Source organism: Micropterus salmoides, unplaced genomic scaffold, assembly GCF_014851395.1.
Source record: "Micropterus salmoides isolate LMB-PRFRI ecotype aquatic unplaced genomic scaffold, ASM1485139v1 Ms_hic_scaffold_7, whole genome shotgun sequence".
NCBI classification, from domain to species: Eukaryota; Metazoa; Chordata; class Actinopteri; order Centrarchiformes; family Centrarchidae; genus Micropterus; species Micropterus salmoides.
The window spans coordinates 927,226-949,143 of record NW_024044459.1 but is presented as its reverse complement, the minus strand read 5'-3'; the positions used below and the strand labels follow the sequence as shown (position 1 = coordinate 949,143).

At 41.2% G+C, this 21,918-nt stretch overlaps 2 protein-coding genes across 3 annotated transcripts; one reads left to right on the top strand and one right to left on the bottom strand.

Moving 5' to 3' along the window:
• Positions 1 to 1,223: 1,223 nt before the first annotated feature.
• Positions 1,224 to 6,719, bottom strand: ak6 (adenylate kinase 6). Its single transcript, XM_038703136.1, has 6 exons — positions 6,585 to 6,719; positions 6,421 to 6,493; positions 4,930 to 5,022; positions 4,732 to 4,790; positions 2,698 to 2,843; positions 1,224 to 1,693 (listed from the first exon to the last, which is right to left on the bottom strand). The coding sequence occupies exons 2-6, from the start codon at positions 6,455 to 6,457 to the stop codon at positions 1,504 to 1,506; spliced, it is 525 nt and encodes a 174-aa protein (XP_038559064.1). The 5' UTR covers positions 6,458 to 6,493; positions 6,585 to 6,719; the 3' UTR covers positions 1,224 to 1,503.
• Positions 6,720 to 6,749: 30 nt separating this feature from the next.
• On the top strand, positions 6,750 to 21,834 carry rad17 (RAD17 checkpoint clamp loader component). Of its 2 annotated transcripts, XM_038703132.1 has the most exons (17): positions 6,750 to 6,895; positions 7,281 to 7,376; positions 7,584 to 7,814; positions 8,477 to 8,551; positions 9,296 to 9,434; positions 9,774 to 9,910; positions 11,688 to 11,740; positions 12,088 to 12,213; positions 14,148 to 14,217; positions 14,301 to 14,412; positions 15,049 to 15,237; positions 17,363 to 17,457; positions 17,559 to 17,705; positions 18,181 to 18,309; positions 18,602 to 18,722; positions 20,373 to 20,430; positions 20,994 to 21,834. In XM_038703132.1, the coding sequence occupies exons 2-17, from the start codon at positions 7,335 to 7,337 to the stop codon at positions 21,178 to 21,180; spliced, it is 1,911 nt and encodes a 636-aa protein (XP_038559060.1). In that variant the 5' UTR covers positions 6,750 to 6,895; positions 7,281 to 7,334; the 3' UTR covers positions 21,181 to 21,834. The 2 variants fall into 2 exon arrangements, with proteins under 2 accessions (XP_038559060.1, XP_038559061.1); XM_038703133.1 differs by lacking the exon at positions 20,373 to 20,430 and having other exon boundaries at positions 20,994 to 21,129.
• The last annotated feature ends 84 nt before the right edge of the window (positions 21,835 to 21,918 follow it).

Sequence of the window (21,918 nt, the reverse complement as noted above, 5' to 3'; positions counted from 1 at the left end):
TGTTTGATCACATTAGAAACAAGCACACCACATCCTAGACTATACTTACTGGTGTCAGAGGTCCCACAGAATTCTGAAACATGGATCAGAACACATTATGTGTAACTGAAATATTATTACAGATGTTTATTTTCAATTAAGAGCCAACATCTTCAAAACTGAATTCTGTCATTATTAGGGTAGTGTGTAGACTAAAAACACACTAAAAAATGTTGGTCAATATGTTGAAGTACTCTGTGACGCCACTGTATATGCTGTAATGTTGTATTTACACAATTCAAAATAGTGACAATATAGCATGAAAGAAAAAAATGAACACTAATAATCTATACAACAGTTAGGTGTTGTTTTAAATGTTTTTATACTAGTACTAACATCAAAACAATGTCTTGATATCTTACTTTGAAGAATCAAAATGTATTCTTCTTCTACCAAACCCAACATTCATAAATGTATAAACACAATGATTTAAAACTGGAATTTCTGTTTAACTTAAATTGGGATCTCTCTGAGGAAAGTCCAAAAAACACCACACATTTGGTGCCAGCTGTTGTGACAGATATCCTTATTTTTGACCCACAGCATTTCTGAATAGGTGCTAGCTGAAAATCTTGGAGTGATGTTCAATGCAGATTCACATTTTAATCACATCAGTAAGGTAGTTCAGTCATTTATCAACTTAGGAATGCTGGAAAGATTCAACAGATGTTTACTTTGATACTGAAATATCTTTTGGACCCACTTCCATCAAAGTGGAACTCCACCCTCAGCCGCTGTCTTTAACTACAACTCCAAAGACATGGATCATGTCACACCTGTTGCTGCCTCTTTACACTGGCTGCCTGAGCATTTTAGAATTGACATTGACAGAATAGTTGATTACTCACTTGCAAAGTACTGTGTGACTTGGCACCTTGTTACATCACTGAAGTCCACAGGAGCCAACACAAAGCCTAAGGCTCAATCTTAATGTCCCCCCTAAATCTTCAGACTTAATGGGAACGCACCTCAAATCTGAGTATGGACATTGGGACTGAGTATGGACATTGGGCCCAAGATCCTAAAACATGGGGCTCTTATCTACCCTGAGTCAAGGCCACAGACCAGGGCTGATCGTTTCTTTTAGGGCCCCAGCATCTGGAATGATCTGCCTTTTGAATGACTTCTCAAATCACTGTTAGTCAATTCTACTTCCCCTAATTATCACTAGGACATGGTGAGAATGCGGTTTCCCAGTGATTTTTTATTTATAAAAAAATGACATGAATGCAGCAGTTTATGAGTGATTTGACGTGACACTAGTTTGTACTAGTTAAAAATCATGCTATGGGTAATCAGAAAGTCCTGGTGTTTGGTACTGTGTTTAAAAGGACATCTTTGAACATATCACCAGTGTTAAAGAAATGCAGATTGGAAAATAACTACAATTCAATCGTTTTTAATTGTCCAAATAACTTTGGTTGGCAGTTCTCCTAGTGGACCCAAGCAGGCAGAGTTCAGCTTCTAGTTATGGTCCTTCATCCACTGCTCAGTCCACTGCACTATCTGCTCCAAGTTGCGCTCTAGGTCTTCTGGAGTGTTGCTGGGCAGCTGGTGGACAATCTCCTCACGGTAGGCCTCCATGGCCTCCTCGTAGATGGTCTGGAAGATCTCACACTGCACGTTGTCCTGCAGCTTCTTTCCTGCGTAGCCCCTGTCAGTCACACAGAAGACACAGTCCAGCTCAGACAAGGGGAGGGAGACAGCTTTGTAGTGATTTGCAGTGCTGTCTGCCAGTGAAGCACAAGTGGCACATCATTTTTAATAATAATATAAAAATTGTTTATTGAAGGAATGTAAGAATTAAAGGGTAGGAGTACATAAGTTTTACTTCTCCCTACTCGGGGTGGGAATCACCAGAGGCCCCACGATACGATATTATAACGATATTTATGTTGTGATTTGATTTTAAATATATTGAGATATATTGCAATTTATTACCTTTTTCCAACTTCTAATTAGGTCCCTAAAGTCAAACTTTGTCAACATCTGTTTATCTAAAGATACATTTCTCGGTTTGTTCATATCACTTTTTCAGTCCTCTATATGGTCCTGTTAAGTTTTCTAGTGGACTAAAAAAAGCAATAGATTTTATTATTCTAGTACCAAAAAGTTAAAACTCCCATCTGCAATTTATATAATAAAATATCGATACTTGATGTCCGTGTATCAATACAGTATTGCTAGGGCAAATATCACGATACTATGCTGTATCGATTTTTTCCCCACCCCTACTTCCTACTCCTTTTCACAGATGTGATGCAGAAGTATGTTAACAGAGGAAAGAAGGGTACTTTTGCTGCTCATCTGTTGTTTTTTCCTCCTATTTTTTTATACTATCTCTTGCATGTTCGAAATAAAGATTTAAATTCAAAGTGTCATATACAAGTAGACCACCAGCTGTATACCAATTGTCCATAGTGTCCGAACAGTGACATACCACTCAGAATCTGCATATACCACTAAAACAAAAGCTGTATACCATTAGCCACTTTTTTTGGTCTTAGCTGCTGTAAAAGGTTTGAATCATTCAAAGATGTAAACCAACATCTGAAATCATACAGGCACGAGCTTGATCGTCCACAGGCTTAAAGTCAGACAGTCACATTCTTACTTGTATTAATGTACAGTTTACCCAAGAAAGGAAGCGGAGGTTACCTGCTCTCTAGCCGTGTGTACAACTGCGTGTTGTCTGTGCGGAGGACAAAGACCATGTGGAACCAGCGTTCAGGGAATAGGTCACAGCCATGATAGTCAACAATCACACCACCTTCTACCATCTTTTCATCCAGCTCATCCACCACCTGCAGGATCACAGCAAGTCACAATATTTATATTTATTCTGATGTCCACCCAACCTAATTCAGTTGTAATCATTTATCATTATCTTCAACAATTTAATTAAACACATTTAAGCTCACAGAGAGACATTTGGAGTAGACAGTACAGGAAGGAAACATGAACACAGCTTAAAGTGCAACAAGTTATATTTTACGGAAGCACTGCGAGGGCTCCAAACCCAATATCACACTTTTACAGCATTACACAATAATTACTATCATCAGGTTCAAAAGGGGTAAAAACAGAATGGTTTTTTTGGTTGGACAAACACTTGTACTCACACACATAAAACTTGATATTACAGTGCATCTGGAAAGTATTCTTTAAAATATTACTATTAACATTAAAAGCCCTCCACAATCCGTCTCCTACTTATCTTACTGGCCTCATTCATACTTACACTCCATCTTGTTCCCTGCGGTCTTCCACAACAAGTCTTTTGGCACTCCCAACAATCAACCTCAGTACAATGGATGCTACAACCTTCTATGCTGTACTCTTGAACTCTCTGCCCCCCCCACCCCCCATCTGTATACTGGACTATTACAAAATTCAAAACTGCGCTCAAAACTTTCTTTCAAAATCTTTTCAAACTAGCATACTCACAGTAATAATGTGCAACACTGATTCCCATTAGATTGTTGATGTTTTAATTTTATTTACCTTTTGTTTTTATGCTGTTTTAGAGATGCTATGTACTATTGCTTGTCATATTTTATGATGTAAGGTGACCTTGAGTGTCAAAAGGCACCATCAAATAAAATGTATTATTATTATTTTAACAACTAACTGTGGAAAAAGTGAAGCACTGGGAAAACTTTCTGTATGCAATGTAACTTCAAAATGTTTTAAAGAGGTGGTATTATGCTCATTTTCAGGTTCTTATTTAGAGGTTGTACCAGAACAGCTTTACATGGTTTCATTTTCAAAAAACACCATGTGTGTCATGCTGCACATTGCTGCAGCTCCTCTTTTCCCCCCCGTGCTGAAGGCTTCGTTTTAGCTATGGAGTGATGCATCTTGTCTCTAAATGATTTTTTTCTTTGTTGGGAGCTGCACATGCACAGTTCCTAGTTAAGGACTACTAGCCAATCAGAAGCAGAGAAGGGCGGGTCAGTGAGAAGCCGGTAAACAGCTTGGGTTCAGCTGTACATGTTGCCGACCAGCTTGGCAACATGGACTGGAGCGAGAGTTTCAGAGTGGTGAGTTATTAATCTGTAACAAAAGTATCTTTCATCCATAAAGTTTTAACTGAGCTCTGTCTCTACATCACAGGAACAACTTCCTGTCCACTGACTGCCTGGAGGGGAGCTAGTGTTTGGAAGGGAGAGGAGAGCTGTGTGCTGCAGCTCACTGTTTTTCCACCGCTGTTTTTGAGGGCGTGTCGGACTAGATATAAGATATAAACTCAATAAAAGGAGAGGGGAAAGCCAAAAAGCACAATACCATCTCTTTAATAACACACCATACATGCCATTCCATATGCTGCCCCCAATTTTATTGAAGTGCAATATTAATACGTACACCTGTCTTTGTGCAATACAAGTTAATCTAAGACTCATTAACTGTCAGGAGTGGCTGGCCTGGTTTAGAAGACGGAGGCAGCAGGAATGAGATTCCAACTCTAACTTTAATATGACATAATGGGCTGTGAAGTCTGTTGGTGAGCCAGGTAGGAAAGAGCACTAAAAATCCAAGCTCTGAGTTTAACTAAGATGTACAATAAGGGGGCCGAGTGGTGCAGTGGTACCTGATCATGTCCAATGGAACACTTAGCCGTTTCTATTTTTGTGCAGTACAGATGAGCATTTCAGAACCAGGTTCAAAGCTTCGATGTTGAATTCAACTTACTCTATCTTCATCCAAAACCGGGCACTGGTACTCTTCGTCATAGCCATCATAAAGTTGTCCTGGGGAAAGAGGATCAGGATCATGAGGATGACTCATCTGCATAGTAAGTCTAATTACCTGAGTGAAAACTCAAAGCAGGGCCAGCTACGGCAAGCCCGGTGAGGCTTTAATCTGATTCAAGATGCTCCTCATCTTTACCTTCCTGGGCCAGGTCTCCTATGTTAACATAGGTCAGCCCTGTCCGCTGGGCCAGCTCCTTTCCTAAAGTGGTCTTTCCAACACCAGGGGTTCCTGTAGGACAGATTTGAGATTTCATTCAAGAATGTATATGTTACCTTATTTCAAAAGGTGAAGTAATGCACACATCATCTCATGAGATCCAAACAGACAGATGAGCAGTACAAAATCCTCGCAGAATTTACTGCTTGATTTATGGTTAGAAATGGGGGGATGCTAGAGGTAATGGAGGAAACAAGGGACTGTGTTCTACTTCCAGGTTATGTCTCTGTTGCTAGATGTGTCTAAAATGTAGCATTGCTGCTGTTTTATGTATTAATATTCTGACTTTTTTCTCAGAGATTAAACTCAAATAAAATTTTCACGTAAAAATAAAGTCAGAATTCTGACTTATTGATTAAACTGCCATATATTTTGGCAATCAATCCATTAAATGTTTGGTCAATAATGTGTCCAAAGATAGTGAAAAAAAAGCCTGTAACAGTGTCTCAGAACAGACATGTCGGTCCAAAAGCTAAACATTCAGTTTACACTGACATTAGACAGCAGCCCCTCACAGTGGAGAAGCTGCAACAATGTTTGGCACTTCAGCTTCATAACTGACTTAAAAGATGAATCAATTTTTAAAACTGCTGCTTGTTAATTTTATGTGTTTTTTTTTTCATGGTTTATTTTAGTAAGGACTGATGCAGCTTGCACAGATAAACTGAAAACAGAAATCCAATGTGTGTATCATAGTGTTTTTAGTGGTTGCTTATTTGAAACAACCGTCCCTAGAAAGGCTTTTAAAGAAATAAAACATTAAAATGGAAAGGGAAAAAGAGGTACATTGAGTGACAGTAGAACACAAGATAAAAGGAGATAAAATGAGTATATCAAGATTCAATAAAACACTAGACATGAGTACAAGGACTTGGCCTCTCTTAAAGGTTGTGACGTTTGCAGCAGTTCTCAAGTCTTTAGGTAGCAAGTTCCAAGACTTTCACAGGAAAGGCCATCAGAGCAAAATAAGTTGTTTTTTTAAATTAAACTTCACAGTCGCCACTTGAAGCTGCTCTTGGTGTACTTAGGGAGAGACTGGGGAGCAAGTCCATTTAAAAATTTAAATACAAGCTTTACATAGTGAAAAATCAAGAACGTCTGCATTGATCACCCGATTAATCAGTAGAACAGTATAGTAAGTTATGCTTGACATTAATAGACAGTAAATGAGTATTATGTAACTATTACATGTATAAGATACGTTAGTTCCACGATCGTGATGCAAATCAAAATGACTGAAATGTGCCCTCATTACAAACACAGCTACTTGTCAAACTGGCAAGCTAACGTCACAACAAAGTTAAAGACCTGCAAACTAAGGCTAATGGAGAAAGTGAATTTATCAGCCGCGGGTTTTGTTTGAATGGTCGTGGCTCATTAACTTCACCGTTCAAGGTAACGTTACATCACCTGTTAACAGAATGTTTGGTCGCTTCTTCATCTTCATAGCGTGCTAGCTGCCAACACGTGTTTCGATGACAACCTGAAAGAGAGAATACTTCTATTATGTGTTCGTGCCATTCTAGACAGTCACTTCAATCCCCAACGCTAACGTTAAATGTCAAGAAACAAACCCGAAAAGCGGACGCTGACAAGATGGAAGACTTCGGCAGCTAGCTAGATGTTTGCTTTCACACCAGGCTGAGCAGACTTCCACAAACGAGCACTGCAGTAAACTGGGGCTTCACGTCAGTTTTACGTCAACAAATAGTCAGTTTGCTGCACTCCGAGTACCGGAGTTTAAACCAACGAACGTTATCAGACCTCTTTTAACTCCTTCGTCACACACTCACTAACTCACTAATTAGTCCTCGTCTCACCCAACAAGATTTTAAAGTGTCGGAACACCGAGGTCTGCTTCAGACACCTCAAATGGTCAAACAAGGTAGGTTAACACAGATAAGTTAGAAAGTTATCATATTAGCTTAACATAAACACACCAATAACATGAGTTCATCCATCCCACCATCCTGCAGTCAAAGCTGATGACGCTAGTTAAACAACACTAACAGACAATTCAAATAGACAAAACTTTACTTTTAGGAAGTATTCGACTCTTCAAACCTATCGGGTAACGTTAAGTGCAGCTCAATAAGAAGGGGAACCGAGTAAAAGTAAAGTTAATGCAATATTAAACCTCAAAAATCCACCCACAATTTCTTTGCGCTGTTTACTAAGGGAACTCTGCCCTGGCTGCTGTTTTTGTTGCATTGTGTTAACTAACGTTAGATCTAACAGAATCACCACCAACTCTTTCCACTGCTTTTCAGGTTCCCAGTTCTCCATTGAACTGCTACCCTCAATGTGAAGCACCTAGGTGAAGGATGAGCAAGCTTTCTCAGGGAGAGGGAGCTGCTTCCAGCAGGGTATGCTCTTTAACATGCCTACCGGACCATTACATGACCATTACATTACAGGGTGTGTGTTTAGAGTCGTGGCCCATTCCCTCAGGAACACCTTTTGTTTCTGCCCACCTCATTTTCCAGTAATGGACCAGCTCTAATCTTTACACTTTGACTTCACTTGTTCCTTATGAATCTTAAACCCTTTTTGTTTGATTGTATTTATTATAGTTGAACCACTGGGTGGATCCGTCCTTCACTGATTTTCCAGATGATAGTTTTTCTCTGCGTGGAGGGAGAAAGGGCAGCCAGGTTTTGTGCTCCAAGGCTGAGCCCAAGAGGCCCAGGAAGAGGAAAGGAGAGGCCGGCGGCTCAGACCCTCACACGTCCTACCTGCTGAAAGCGTCAGCCCAGAGGGACCAAGATGAGCCCTGGGTGGACAGATACTCGCCCTGTTCACAGGTCAGCATCATCGCTGATAACGTTTGAGTCTTTTTCTTTTCTCAACAGTTGCAAGCAGAATTCAATGTATTTGCAATATCAAGCCTCAATATATAAATAAGTATAAATATATATAATGTCTTCAAAATGAGGGGTGGCCCCTGGTCAATATTATTTTGTCATGTTATAGTAAAAGTTCTGGACACTCAATATCACAATAAGTGGGCATCCTCCAAAGTTTCACTGGAAGTGAGGAGGAATGATAGCAGCCACCACTCACTCTTTCAGTGTACATATGGGCATGTGAGGAGTGTTTGAAGACAGACTTGGAAAAATATGAACCTTTCCTTTCATGCATGGCATCCATCTATGCAGTGGCCACATAAAGGGGAAGGAATTTTTACACAGTCCTTAAAGTTTGGTTACTGCCCGTTCATCATGGAATCACACTCACACTAACTTTTTTTTTGAGCCTATTTAAAGTTGCAGGACAGATGTGAGCATGTCTTCACAGCTGATATCCATTAATACCCCCCAGCATCAGCGGTCAAGGGCTTGATTTATTTGATTTGATAGTATGGAGGATGAAGGTTCTTATCATGTTTTTTTTTTAGCTGTGATAAACGTTCGACACTGAACTCTCTAGTAGTCTCTAGTAATGGGTGCTATGTGGATTTGTGTAGGGTGAGCTTGCTGTGCACAAGAAGAAGATCGAGGAAGTGGAGAACTGGATGAGAGTTCACACAAACACATCACAGGTAACTGAAGTCTTATTTTTTATTCAGATAATTAATGATTTCAGCAATTGGACCTTGGCTGCCAGACTAGCAGTGGCCCAATTCTGACCTTTTTATTTAGTGATGTGAATACTGTAGCAACTCATCCACATTCTTCTTGGTAAACGAAACCATCAAATGATTCCAATTACTAGTGTAAAAAACTAAGCTTTACTGTGTCAGGGAAACAATTCCTTCCCAAAGAATACGAAGTCTAATTAGATGTGTTGAATCATTTCTTTATGTATCGTGGCCACAGAGAGAACGCACTGTTACTCTCCTGAACTAGTAAGTACAAAGCAAACAACAGCCAAACAAATGGCAGAGTATTAGCATACACTCAAAAACTCTTCCTGAGCTAAGAAAGGAAATGCAAATGTATGTGGCATCAGATGTTTCTCTGTCTCTTGATTGGTCTATGTTAAAACTCTCACCTACATGCCAGCAGATGTTTATTGTAAATCAGACAACCCTTTGCTTAGGAATAAAAACCCTGTGACCAATGCTAATTTCTCACAAGTTAATTACAGTGAAATCCTAAAAATCAGCAACTTATAAATGTATTTCTCACAACTGTCAGGGGTGTCAGTCATGGAATGGGTCCTGTCTGTAGACCAAGATATGTCAAGAGCTAATCTTGAAGTCTGAGCTATTATGATCTTATGTTGTCTGTGGAGGTCTTAAGTTGAGCTGAAGGTTCAGGTTTAGTTTGGCTGTCATCTACAGGGTGGCATCTTGCTGCTGATGGGACCATCAGGCTGTGGAAAGACTGCCACAGTCCAGGTTTTGTCTCAGGAATTGGGCCTCAGGGTTCAGGAGTGGACCAACCCCACCAACCTGGAGCCATACAGCAGCAGTCAGCATGGTGAGCAAAAAGCCTCCCCAGCCTCATACCCAACAGTGTCACTGTCAAAATAAGAACTGGCATTACGATAAATTAAAACAATCTTTTTGGATGAAAATTGAAACAAGAAAATGCTTTAGCTGAGACCGACTTGGTGCTGATGTATTTGCTTGATTTCTTTTAAAAGGTGTTTCTGATATTTTATTCACAGTGTTTGTAAATGTTTTTCTGGTCAATGCAGGCTAACCGTTGCAATGGGATAGATCATCTTGGGTACCTACACTGCTATCCCGTGTCAGTATAGTATAGTATATAAATAGGCCCTGCTTTTTTGAGGTCTTTAAATCTGTCTTTTGTCAGAATGGAGGACGAACGGCTTGTCCTGCAGCTCCCAGTTAGCTCAGTTCCAGGACTTCCTCCTCAGAGCCAACAAGTACAACTGCCTGAAGATGGCGGGTGATGGAGGAGCTACAGACAGGAAGCTCATACTGGTGGAGGTATGTACTACACTTCACCTGAAGCCACTGTTCCTGTAATTACACCATGCGTCATTCCTATTTATTTTATGCTCTCTTGTTCCTGAGTAAGATTTGGCTTAGGCTGAGCAATATCACTTGAAATCAGCGTCACGATTAAAATTCCATTTCCTTCTGTAACGATAAATGAATCCGTGTGAAATACACCTGCACATACGATTCTTTGTCCTCACCGTGGACATCTTATTAAATGTTTGTATTGCATTAGAAACCAAAATAAATGATTGATAATTACTCTTTTTTTTTCTTAGTGCGCTCAGTGTGCAGAAAGGTGAGGTATGGGTCATACACGTGTCATGTTCAGGTCACTTGCAGACATAGAAACAGAATGACTTCTGTCTCTCTAAAAAATAGTTCAGCTGCTGATTTCCCTCTGAGTGCATGACGTCGTCTGGGTAGATAGGAACGAGTCGTTGTCTAAACAGCCAAGGACGAAAGATATGGTGTCCTACTTTAGTCAGTTAGATCTACAGACGGTCTCCTCTTAGATTGTAATACATGTCTCCTCCCAATTCCAAAGTGACTACGGGAAGCATAGTATCTTGTTGTGAACCAATATCCAATAGAATCTTCACACATGTATAGATGGCTGAATAATAACCTTATTGGGACACACAGTGAGTCTGTGTGTGTTGAGATGCATCCTTCAGATTTGGCACTCACTGTGTTCACACTGTGTACCGATGATACCATTGTCTCCTCGACCGAGCTTCACTAAATAATGCTGTGTAAGGCATCCTGAGACTTTTTTCTTCAGTAAGAGTCGACTTGCTCACAAGAATTTCCATCACATTTACTTAACATATCCAGTGGTTAAGAACCTGCTGTATGTAGGCGTTTGTTAGAAAATCAGAGTCTGTAAACGATTATGATAACTAATGTTATATTTGAGGAACACCTTTATGGTTTCTGTAATCTCTTTCTGCCAGCTCATGCAGGAGAGCTTAAACATATTTCTTCTTAAAGTTAATGATTTACACACAACCTGTGACATAACTCCATACAACCATAGACCACTAAATGTTTTCTATTGCTTTAGGATAGACCCTTAACCAAAACAGAAAGTGGTGTCCTGCTCATCCAAATTAGATCAGAGCGTTAGAAAGTCGAGTCCAGGCACTGTCCAGTTCAGAGTAGATGGATAGGTAAAAAATGTCACAAAAAGAAATTGGAACTTGGCTTGAACTGCATGTAGACACAGTGTTCGGTAACTCGTTCAAACGTTGCTACACCTTTGTTTTCCTGTCATTGGCAAAGGAACCTGGGGTTTCGGATTATAGAGCAGTGGACCTTTGGTGAACCGGGACAGGAGCTATGTTTGCTCAGCTAGGATTTAAAACTCCGGCAGGATGATGTTTCCATCAGTGATGCTTGGTGACTCCCAGTGGACTCCCAAATGTCAGATTTTCAGACGTCATATTATCATCTTGTTGCTGCTGTTTCCATTCACCCCAGACACTAACTCAAATAATACACTGCAGAATGTTCTCGGTGTGTATAATAACTGCATGGGGTGTTTTTTATTTTTTTGTTGTCATATTTTAACATACATTTAATTATCTGTTAAGTGTGTAGCATGAAGGGACTACAAACTTTCTGTCCATTATCCAGCCTTGTAATGTGTAATGATAAATAAATGACCACGAATATTACCAAAGTGAAACATTGGTTTAAAGCTGCTTTGTTTAGATTGATTGCATACACAGTTGACAAGTGTTCATCACTTGTCCCTCCTCAGGATTTCCCAAACCAGTTCTACAGGCAGCCTGGCAGCCTGCATGATATCCTGAGGTGAGATCAGATTGGTTTCTGCCTACATTTCCTTTCATACTTTCACACAGGACACCAGGAGAAGTTACTGTGACGACACACAGCTTGGAAACCAATGTGTAAAAGCAAAGACGGGTGCATTGTGACCAGGAGCAGCTTTCAGTGGCTCCATTTTATGTAAAGGGAATGAATGTTGCCATGAAGCCACGTTTTGACCCTTTCTATAGGACAGAGTAGTCCTAGTATACAGGGTGTGTTATTGTATTCAGCAGGCCAGCTGTATGCATCCATGAATCAATGCTGTCTAATCTGTGCCACCTGTGTGTCCCTGCTCTGTGTGAGATTGTATTCTGCTGTGTGTCTTCCAGGCACTTTGTGAAGACCAGTCGACGTCCCCTGGTGTTTATAGTGTCCGACAGTCTGAGTGGAGACAGCAGCTCACGCTTTCTCTTTCCCAGAGAGATCCAGGAGGAGCTGGGCATCAGCAGCATCAGGTTCAAAACCCACTAAAATGAATCATTTTCATCCCTGTGACGTCACAGGGATGAAAACTAGTGCCGCGTTCGAGACCGGTTGGAACTGGGATATTTCCCTGTTGAAACTTCCGACCTCCGACCTCAAAGCGTTCCAGGTGCATGGTGGTGCATGACGCCGAAAGTGAACGAACACCATGGCTAACCGTGACAGAGTGTACACACAGTTGCACCCTCAGCAGTGTTTTAGGTGTTAATTAAAAGGATGGCAGTTTAACTACTACAACTGACATAAATAGCCTATACGTTACTCTGTGTACCCCTCTAGCTACATCAGTTGGTAACCCTCAAGTCAGTCAGTGTTGAAGGTTATACTTCCTAATGTTTTGGCATTTTTAACAATAACTTTTATGCAGAGAAGATGACTTTATGAGATTCTTTACTGTAGCCAGCTATCTAATAGGCCTAACATATTTCTACATCAGTGTACATGCAGAACAGGTTTTACAATATGACCGTATGTATTATTTAAATTTAAATACATGCAAATATACTTGTTGTTGCTTTTTAGTTTATGGTTTACCATTTACAATGTGTGCTTCCATGGACGCTGACAGTGTTTTGTGACGTAATTCAGCTGCTACTCGTGAAGTCGGGGGTACATATTTGTTCACAAGTTCACAAGTAGGAAATCCAACTTCAGGTGGCGTTCCAGGGCTTTATGGATGAAAGATTCTTTTGTTACAGATTAATAACTCACCACTCTGAAACCCTTGCTCCAGTCCATGTTGCCAAGCTGGTCGGCAACATGTACAGCTGAACTGAAGCCGTGTTTGCTTCTCACTGTCCCGCCCTTCTCTGCTTCTGACTTGCTAGTAGTCCTTAACTAGGAACTGCGCATGTGCAACTCCCAACAAAGATCATTTAGAGGCAAGATGTATCACTCCATAGCTAAAACGAAGCCTTCAACACAGGGGGGAAAAGAGGAGCTGCAGCAATGTGCAGTATGACATGAAACCATGTAAACCTGTTCTGGTACAACCCCTAAATAAGAACCTGAAAATGAGCAGAATACCACCTCTTTAAAACATTTCATCAGTGCGATGTCTGTCACATCTGTCTGCACAACGTGCATGTCAGATATCTCCTCTGTGGCTGCTTGCAGCTGCACTTCCTCTGTCCTCGCGACTGCAGCTTCCATCATTTTCATCTACACTAGAAAACAAAAAGGACAAAAGAACACACATGCATATTTGTGACTCTGCTGTAGCAAATGGAAGGTCAGAGCAGTGCCCATCTGTGGGCATCACCTAAAGAACGTTTGGTCACCCTAGTTGAGTCCCAGCTGTGAACTGATGGGGGACAATTGTTGTTGTGCATTCATGACCAGATTACTAAAACAGTGATATATAAATGCAAATGTGTGCTGCAGTTTTAATTTAGTTTCTGGTTGCAACCTGCATGTAAGTAGCACCGGATTTACTAAGACAGCCGAACATTATTAATCAGCTCCTGGACTGAACCTGGTACTGACCAATCCCCTTGAACACTGTGAGTAGAACTCATAGGGACAGTTCAGAGGTGGGATTTGAGAGAGAGAGAGAGAGAGAGAGAGAGAGAGACTCTCCCATTTTATCCAGCATGGCTCCGGTTGTTTGGGCCGGGTGGATCGTGGTCTGCTGCTCTTTAATCCAAAAATCCCGTCTTCATCTTCCATCTTTCAGAGAGCTTTTCAAATGGCATAAGTGCTCTTCATGTGTTCATGCTATAATTTGTGTCTTGGGCATTATTTGAATACTTTATTTGCCTTTATTTGAGACTTGATTTGCTGATCAAATGTGGATTAACAGGATATTGAATAAAACTGTTCCTCATGATGATGGTGGCCATCGTCTGTAGATCCTCTGAAGGCCACTGGATTCCCCTGAACATTGCTTTGTATCTTCTGTTTGCAGTTTTAATCCAGTGGCTCCTACCACCATGATGAAAGTCCTGACTCGAATTTCCACCCTGGAGACAGAAAAGGTGAAAGGAAGCCTTGCAGTTGATTACACATTTTGGTATGAGTGTCTGTTTTTTACCGTACATTTTCCCATAATTCTGAGCAGAGCTGTGGGAGGATGTGCGCCCTAGACCAGGAAGTGTTGGAGACACTGTGTTCAGGAAGCTCAGGAGATATTCGCAGTGCCATCAACAGCCTCCAGTTTTCTTCCCTCCCAGGTTAGGAGTAAATCCACACATCACAGCAGAGGGGTCTTGTGCGATAGAAGATGGGGGTGCTGCCACCGAATATGCAAAAACTGTTAAAGGCAATAAATTCAGTAATTATTGTTGCCAGTGTTAATTTAGCTCAACTTTACCCAACATAATGAACACACCCCTCTCACAGTATTCTCAATCCGCCCCCATTAATTTCATCCAGTCATGACACTGAATAGTCAGACCAGATCTATTTGAATAGACTACACACTGCGGATTAGGGCCCAGATACTTTAGTGTTCTATTCCAGCAGTCATTTGCTGCAGAAGTTGTCGGATTGATGGACATTTTAATATTGTTAATTAAGTATTTGATCAGAACAGAAATGTTGTGTGATTTGGAATGTATTGAACGTGATTAAAATGTTAAGAATTTATTTTTATTTTATTTTTTTAAACTCCAATACTCATATCGTCCACAGTCCAGCAGGGGGTGCTGCAGCACCCCCACAAACGCCTAGGAGAGGGGTAGTCAGGAGTGTCCACATCATAAATCCCTTTTGATATTAAAAGCCCTATGACCTTTCCTCAGAACAAATATTGTTGCCCTGTCCAACTGACCGACCTCAAAGACCTTGTATTATCATTGAAATTTCAGACACATCGTTGGGAAAGGGGTTGTGGAGGATGAGGAAAGACAGACCTTTGGGGAAGGCTATTTCCAAGGTGAACCAGAGGAGGAAGAAGTCCAAACAGACCAAGGAGCAGGAAGGAGAGCAGGCTATTGGGGGGAAAGATGCTTCTCTGTTCCTGTTCAGAGCACTGGGAAAGATCCTGCACTGCAAACGTGAGTCAGATCTCCCAGTTCCTATACAAGCCTTTCCTCTGTAAGTAACGTGTGTGTGTGTGTGTGTGTGTGTGTGTGTGTCCAAAGCCTGATGTGTCGTATAGAGATCAGAAACTCATCAGTGAGCCTCCCTGTTGCACTGGGTGACATGTTCCTTCACATACTGTTGTTTGTTGCTGCCCCAACTGCTCACTAGAGCTGTGTGTGGATTCATCCACTGCTGAAAATGGTTTCCTCCTGTTTGAGTAGCACTGGTTAAAAAGTGCAGTGAGCAGCTGTTTTAGGAAATTACTGAGCTATATTTTAAAGATGAAAATATAGCTGCAAGCGGCGATTTGCGGGTACATACCTTTTTTCCCAAAATCGCCATCAAAATTATTTCACAAAGACGGTTCAACATTGTTATGAAAGATATCCTGCAAGTTTTGTAACAACTGGACAACCATTTTCTGATCTATAGCTTGATTTGTATCATTCCACGTCTAGTTACGATGCATTTATAGCGCCCCCTAGTGGTGGACTTGAATGAGACTTTCAGTGTATGTGTGAGGTCCTTATCTAGACATATCCTGCAAGTTTTGTGTTGATTGGACAAACAATTTGTATTCTGTAGCCTGATTTGCGTTTTATCCCCTGCAGTTTGTTTGAATTTATAGCGCCCCCGGGTGTTCGATTTGAATGAAACTTTCAGGGCATGGGTTACTTATGAGGACATCCTGAGAGATTTGTGATGATTGGAGAATGAATATGGGATTTATAGTGTAATTTGTGTAATGCTAAGCACCTGCCTTGTGCTTGTAGCGCCCCCTAAGGACGTATGTACATCAAACAGTCCAGGTATATCTGAGGCACCTATCTGAACATAAGATAGTGAGTCTGTGAGTTTTGTGATGATTGGCTCTACGGTTGCTGATTTGTGGTCATTTATGTCCAGAGCCACGCCCCTTTCAAAGTTCATTGTTCCATATCTTGAAAAGTAATTGAGATATCGACATGCTGTTAACTTTCAATAGGCTTGAACCAATGATGATTCACTGAAAACTTGGTGCCAATCGGAGCTACGGGCTAGGAGGTGATGTCAAAAATTCAAAATGGCGGAAAAAAAACTCGGGCGGACCTTAATGGTCCTTGAGGCTTTTTTGTAGAGCACATTGAGCTGCACCTGTGTGAGAAATTTTAAGTCAATCTGACTTACGGCGTGAGGGGCGTGGCATTTCAAAATTTGCATTTTTAAGCCTTAATTATAGCGCCACCATGTGGCTGATTGGGTTCATATTTCTATGGAAGCTGATGCACACCATTTCCAGTTATTCCTGCAAGTTTCATGTTTCTAGCTCATTCCAGCTCACGGGAATTTGAGCCGGTGCGGCAGACAACAAATAATAATAATAATAATAACTAAAACCCACAAAAACAATAGCATATGTGAGTTGTTTAAGATTTACATCTTCAGTAGGAACCACTGGGCCTGGGGCTGACTTCAAAGGAGCGTTCACCTTAAATTGTCTAAACAGGAAATCAAGTTGATTCAGACTCATGCAGAACGTCATTCCTTAAACACAAGTGTGTGTGATAAACCACAAAGTCACTCTCTATAACTGCTCCCAAGCTTTTCTTCTGATACAGACTGATGTTTGACCAGGATTTATTTGTTCCTTTTTTACAAATGATCTTCCTTTGACCAGCAAACACCGTGAAAAACACAATCACTGTCAGTATGAATTATGATATATAGATATATATTCTTCTGGAACTCTTTTCTTCCTTTTAGCTTGTGATGGCAGCTTTACAAGCAATTTGTTGTACTTGATCATGTGAGCCCAGCATGCGCTTCATTTAGCCAGGAGGTCACAATCATTCAAGAGAAACCAAATTACACTTGAAAACCACAATTTAGAACATAATTCCACTGCAAGCAAGTACCTTTCTGTGCAAAGCAGCACATTTTACTGCGACAGCTACCCTCCCCATCAGTGCTCATTGCTGATTTTTCTTTGCGGCTGGAAGCATCTGATCCCTGCAGAGGATGGCTGGTGCACAGCGGCTTTGGTTGATCAAATACTTCAGGAACTGTAACTGACACCGAGGCAAGTAGTTTGTATGCTTGGTTGTTTGTCATCAACAGGAGGGAATCATGAAGGTGCTGAATGTGCCCCTGGACTTGGTCTACCGTCTCACCTGTCTCATCATCATAGAGAAACACTACTAGTGGACCCTGAGGTACAAACATGCTTTTTAACAGGTGACAAACAGCATGCCTAAACGTCCTTTTATTCTCTGAGAACACTCAGAACTCGTCTGTCTGTCCCTTTTTTGTTCAGGTGGTTGTTGAGCGTTCACACATGTCTGGAGAGTTCTTCAACCTGTACCTCCACCAGAATTACCTGGACTTCTTCTCTGAGGTGGAGGATGTGGAACGGGCCAGCGAGTATCTGTCTGATGCTGACCTCCTTACTGCTGATTGGACGGTCAGTCTTTCCCTAGACACTAAAGGAAACTAAGGAAAACTTTGATCAGCAGAATCTGAACAGCAGTTTTCCAGTTGTCGGTGTACGTTATTTAAAGAGTTGCTTGCACTATGACATACCACCATTTTAGTCACTCAGCTTGACAATAGCACTATGATGATGCAGATGCGAAGAGAGCCCATTTAAAAAAAATGAAAATACATTTAGGAGGGGTAAGGCTTGTTAGCCACACCAGAGTGGTATGTAATACTGCTGAGAGTACTATCAAATACTATGCAGCTCTGGAAAGTTCAGCAGTCCTTTTACCCCCAGGTAGTAGGCCGTACAACCGGACAGTCGCGTAGTGGCAGAGTAGAGAGTGACAACATGAATGTATTTGTGTCCTAACAATATGGTTCATGGTGGACTGACGGTTAACTATAACTTGTGTCGTCTGAATAAAGGTGTGTGCTGTGCTGTGTTGTACTGTTTTCAGTGTCGCAGCACCATGGGGGATTATGGGTCGTCAGTGGCCACCAGGGGGCTCCTTCACTCCAATGCTCAACATGTTTCTGTTGGCTTCAGACCGCTGCACAAACCCAACTGGCTGCTGGTCAACAAGAAGGTAAGACACACATTTGCTCTGTCATTAGCTTCCCTTTGGTTTAAACCCTTTGGTCTTTTAAACTTAAAACCAGAACAAGGGTGACTTCGACAAACTTAAGTTATTTTAGTTATGGTTGTAGTTTGTCAGTGCTCCCTGGTGGTCAACTAGGACAATCCTCCCCCTTACGAACAACATTTCTCTGATCAGAAAGATGGGTCACCAAAAACAACTGGACTTTGTGGGTGTTCTACTGTGTCTCATGTGTGGCGGGTAGAAGTAGACTGTAATGAGACCGATCTGTTCCTGTCAGCACCGGGAGAACTGCCTGGCTGCCCAGTCCCTGTTCAGGAGCTTCTGTCTAACACCAGTCAGCCTGCAGACTGAGCTGCTGCCATACCTGGCCAAACTCACCAACCCAATGAGGAATCAAGGTAGCACACACACACACTTTTGCTCACCAGCCACTGTGGCTAGTGGTTTTTCAAAGTTACTAGCCACACAGCATTTCACTAGCCACATTTTTGATGTTAGGGAAATATTGATTGGAGTGTTTACTTTACTTGAATTTAGATTTACAACCCTTTTTAAATGTAAATAACCACTGTACACATGCAATTCAAGACCACAAAAAGTTTATAACACTACATGTCATTATCATTGGCTCTGATAGACTAAGGTTGTGCGTAAAGCTCCTTTTATATTAAAACATGTAGTCTATTAAGATAAAGACCTATAAAGAGTAGCTTCTTATGTACCTCTGTGAAAATAAAACCCTTACATCTCTCAGTTCATGACTTTTCCTAAAATGGGTTTATTAATCATTTATTAGTGCATTTTAGGGGTGTGGGATAAATAGAAATAAAAATATGATCCTTTATACCTAGAACCACCAGAGGTCATTTTTACCCCCTCATAGAAACTGCTGTAATGCTGCGCTCAACATTCGCACCATACCCGGTTGCCTAGCAACGCCTATTGTTTGGACATCTTTTAATGAGCAGGCTACTAAATCATGAGCTAGAGCTATATATTTGATAGATAGATGGGACCAGAAGAGGGATGAATACCCAAGATGTTCTGGGAATGACTTGAGTGAGGGTGAAGGATGGGGGAGAGATGATGGCGGTCGTTTGTGTGTTACAGTGTTGTCGATCACTCGCACAAGTGCAAGGCACTAGGCTTCACAAATGGACCAATGAGCAAACACTGTAAGCAGGTAGTACTCATGGGAATTGTAGTGTCACCTTGCAATTCATTTGTTATTGCAGAAGCCTTTTGAAGAGAATACAAATATTCAACCCTCCAAAGTGGCTTGTGGGAGTGACTGTGTAACCTGCCACAGCTGAAATCCACCCGAACGAAACTGCTGTGACGTAATCTTTAATGCTCCACCCACCTCAACAATGGAGGAAAACGCGGGGATGCTATTTACAGACAGTATCGTTACAGTTACTATCTCACCAATCTCTACTATTTAAAAATGGCGGGTTTGATTGGGATACCCCGTCTCGCGTACGCAATGATGATGCAGCGAATAATAACAATTCTGTGGGATCAATCAAGAGTCTGTAGCATTTTCACGTCACCTTTTGGTACTGCCTCAGCTATTTTGGGACCTCGATAGATTTACCCAATGGAAAGCCAGAAGAGGCGAGTAGAGTCTAGGCGAGGTGAACTGGTACCATCCAGTGGAAAATCACAACCAGTGTCCTGGCTGGCATGCTGTTCAGCGGACAGCTGAGCAGCATGTCAAAGCCTAGATTGCCTAGCTTTAAAATGCTTTCAGATCATTGCTGCACTGTACGACACTTTGTGTTGCTTCATATTAGTTTTGTCATTTGGTGCTGCCAGTACTTTAAAACACTGCCGACGCACAATGTGTTGCTAAATAATGTCATTTTAACTTGACAAAGTTAATTAATGTGCATATGATCCTTAAATCCTTTTTGCTGTGATAGACTTACTTACTGTGATGCATCTTACCATAATCAGCAGAGTGTTGTAAACTGTTTAGGTGTTTCTGTTGATAAAGCTTATGAGGATTCATTACTAGAAGTGTTCTGTGCTGCACTGTCTTCCAGTTCAGATAGCTTTTATCCAGGACGTGGGTCAGATGTCACTGAGGAAATTCCCTGGCAGGTACAGCACACATTTTAATATTCCCATAATGCAACTAGATTCAAGTGTGTCCGTGAGTCACAATGACCCAGAGTCAGCAATCCAAAATATGCACCCAGCCTCTACAGCATCAGGCTGTACTGTCCCACTGACACAAGACAATGGTGGAAAATATATGAGAATAAGTGAGAGATGACATAAGTTAAGGACCAAAGCTGGATTTTATTCTGGCTAAAACCGCTCAGGGTTTCTGACAGAAGGACAAGAACACCACTAATAGTTAATTACAGTAGTAATAATAGTGCACAATAAATCAATCACATTATATTTGTGACAGAATTGTACAGTAATCAGTAGTTAAGTTTTGAAGTACCCTCAAAAAAGGTAAAGCATTTGTTTTCTTTGGTTGGAGAAGCCATGACTTCATTGTGTTCTCTGAAACCAAACCTATGCCACAGATTGTTGCTGTCAGTCATGATGTACATCTGTTCCATTTCAAACAGCAACAGTGTAAACTGTATTAGACCTTACAGTTGTGCTCTGTCTTTGTGTGTGTGTGTGTGTGTGTGTGTGTGTGTGTGTAGGTTAAGACTGGAGGCTCTGACAGACAAAGAGCCGGGCCAGCTGGAGATAGATAGTGGGGAGGAAGAGGAGGAAAAAGAGGAAGGTTGTGTTGAGGACAGTCTGCCTGCCAGTCAGCCCCAACCTACTACAAGCCAGGTCCTTTTGGAGGCGGAGGACCTGATCATAGAGGAATATACCAGCGAATAACACGTGGCTCTGTCATACCGTGACGCTGTTTCATTGTCAGGTTTTTTTATTGTATGAGTTTTGGGTTAGTATGGAGGAAGATTAGTGTCACACGAACCAACACAATGAGATTAGAGACTCTTTTTTTGACATGTAAGAAAAAAGAAAAAAGAAAAAAACTGTTAAAAAGATGATATACTTTCTGAAATTCTGACTTTAATCTTGAACTCCAATGATCCTCCACGTGGTGCTAACCAAAGGTGGGTTAATGTGTTGCTGACTGTGTGATGCTTCAGGTATTACCAGTATTGTTGCCTCATCTTGTGTTGTCTGTACAAGATATGATCATTTCTCAAGCAAGCTTGTTGCCTCGTGGAACCTGAACAGAGTTTGATTCTGTAGCTCGACAGGCCCAGAGTACCAGGAGCATGTGGATTCGTTGTGGGGAAATTGTCAGTATTTATTAGTTGAAAGTGCATGTTCAGCACTTGTTTTTGCACTTGGCATCTTTTTGGTTTTGCTGAGTGACTGCTGAGCCTGGATGAACCTGTCATGGAGGACTTTGCAGGAACAAGCCAGGCCTGTCGCTATCTTTTTTACAGTTTCCCATGGCTGGAAAATAAGAAATATTATGAGAATGTATGTATGTGAATAAAATAGTGTGTGAAAAGTTCAGATGGCTCTTTACTTTTCTTACGCTCTGCCCTCACACACCCCTTCATCCAATATTTACTCAACAGTTTCACATGAAGCTCTTTA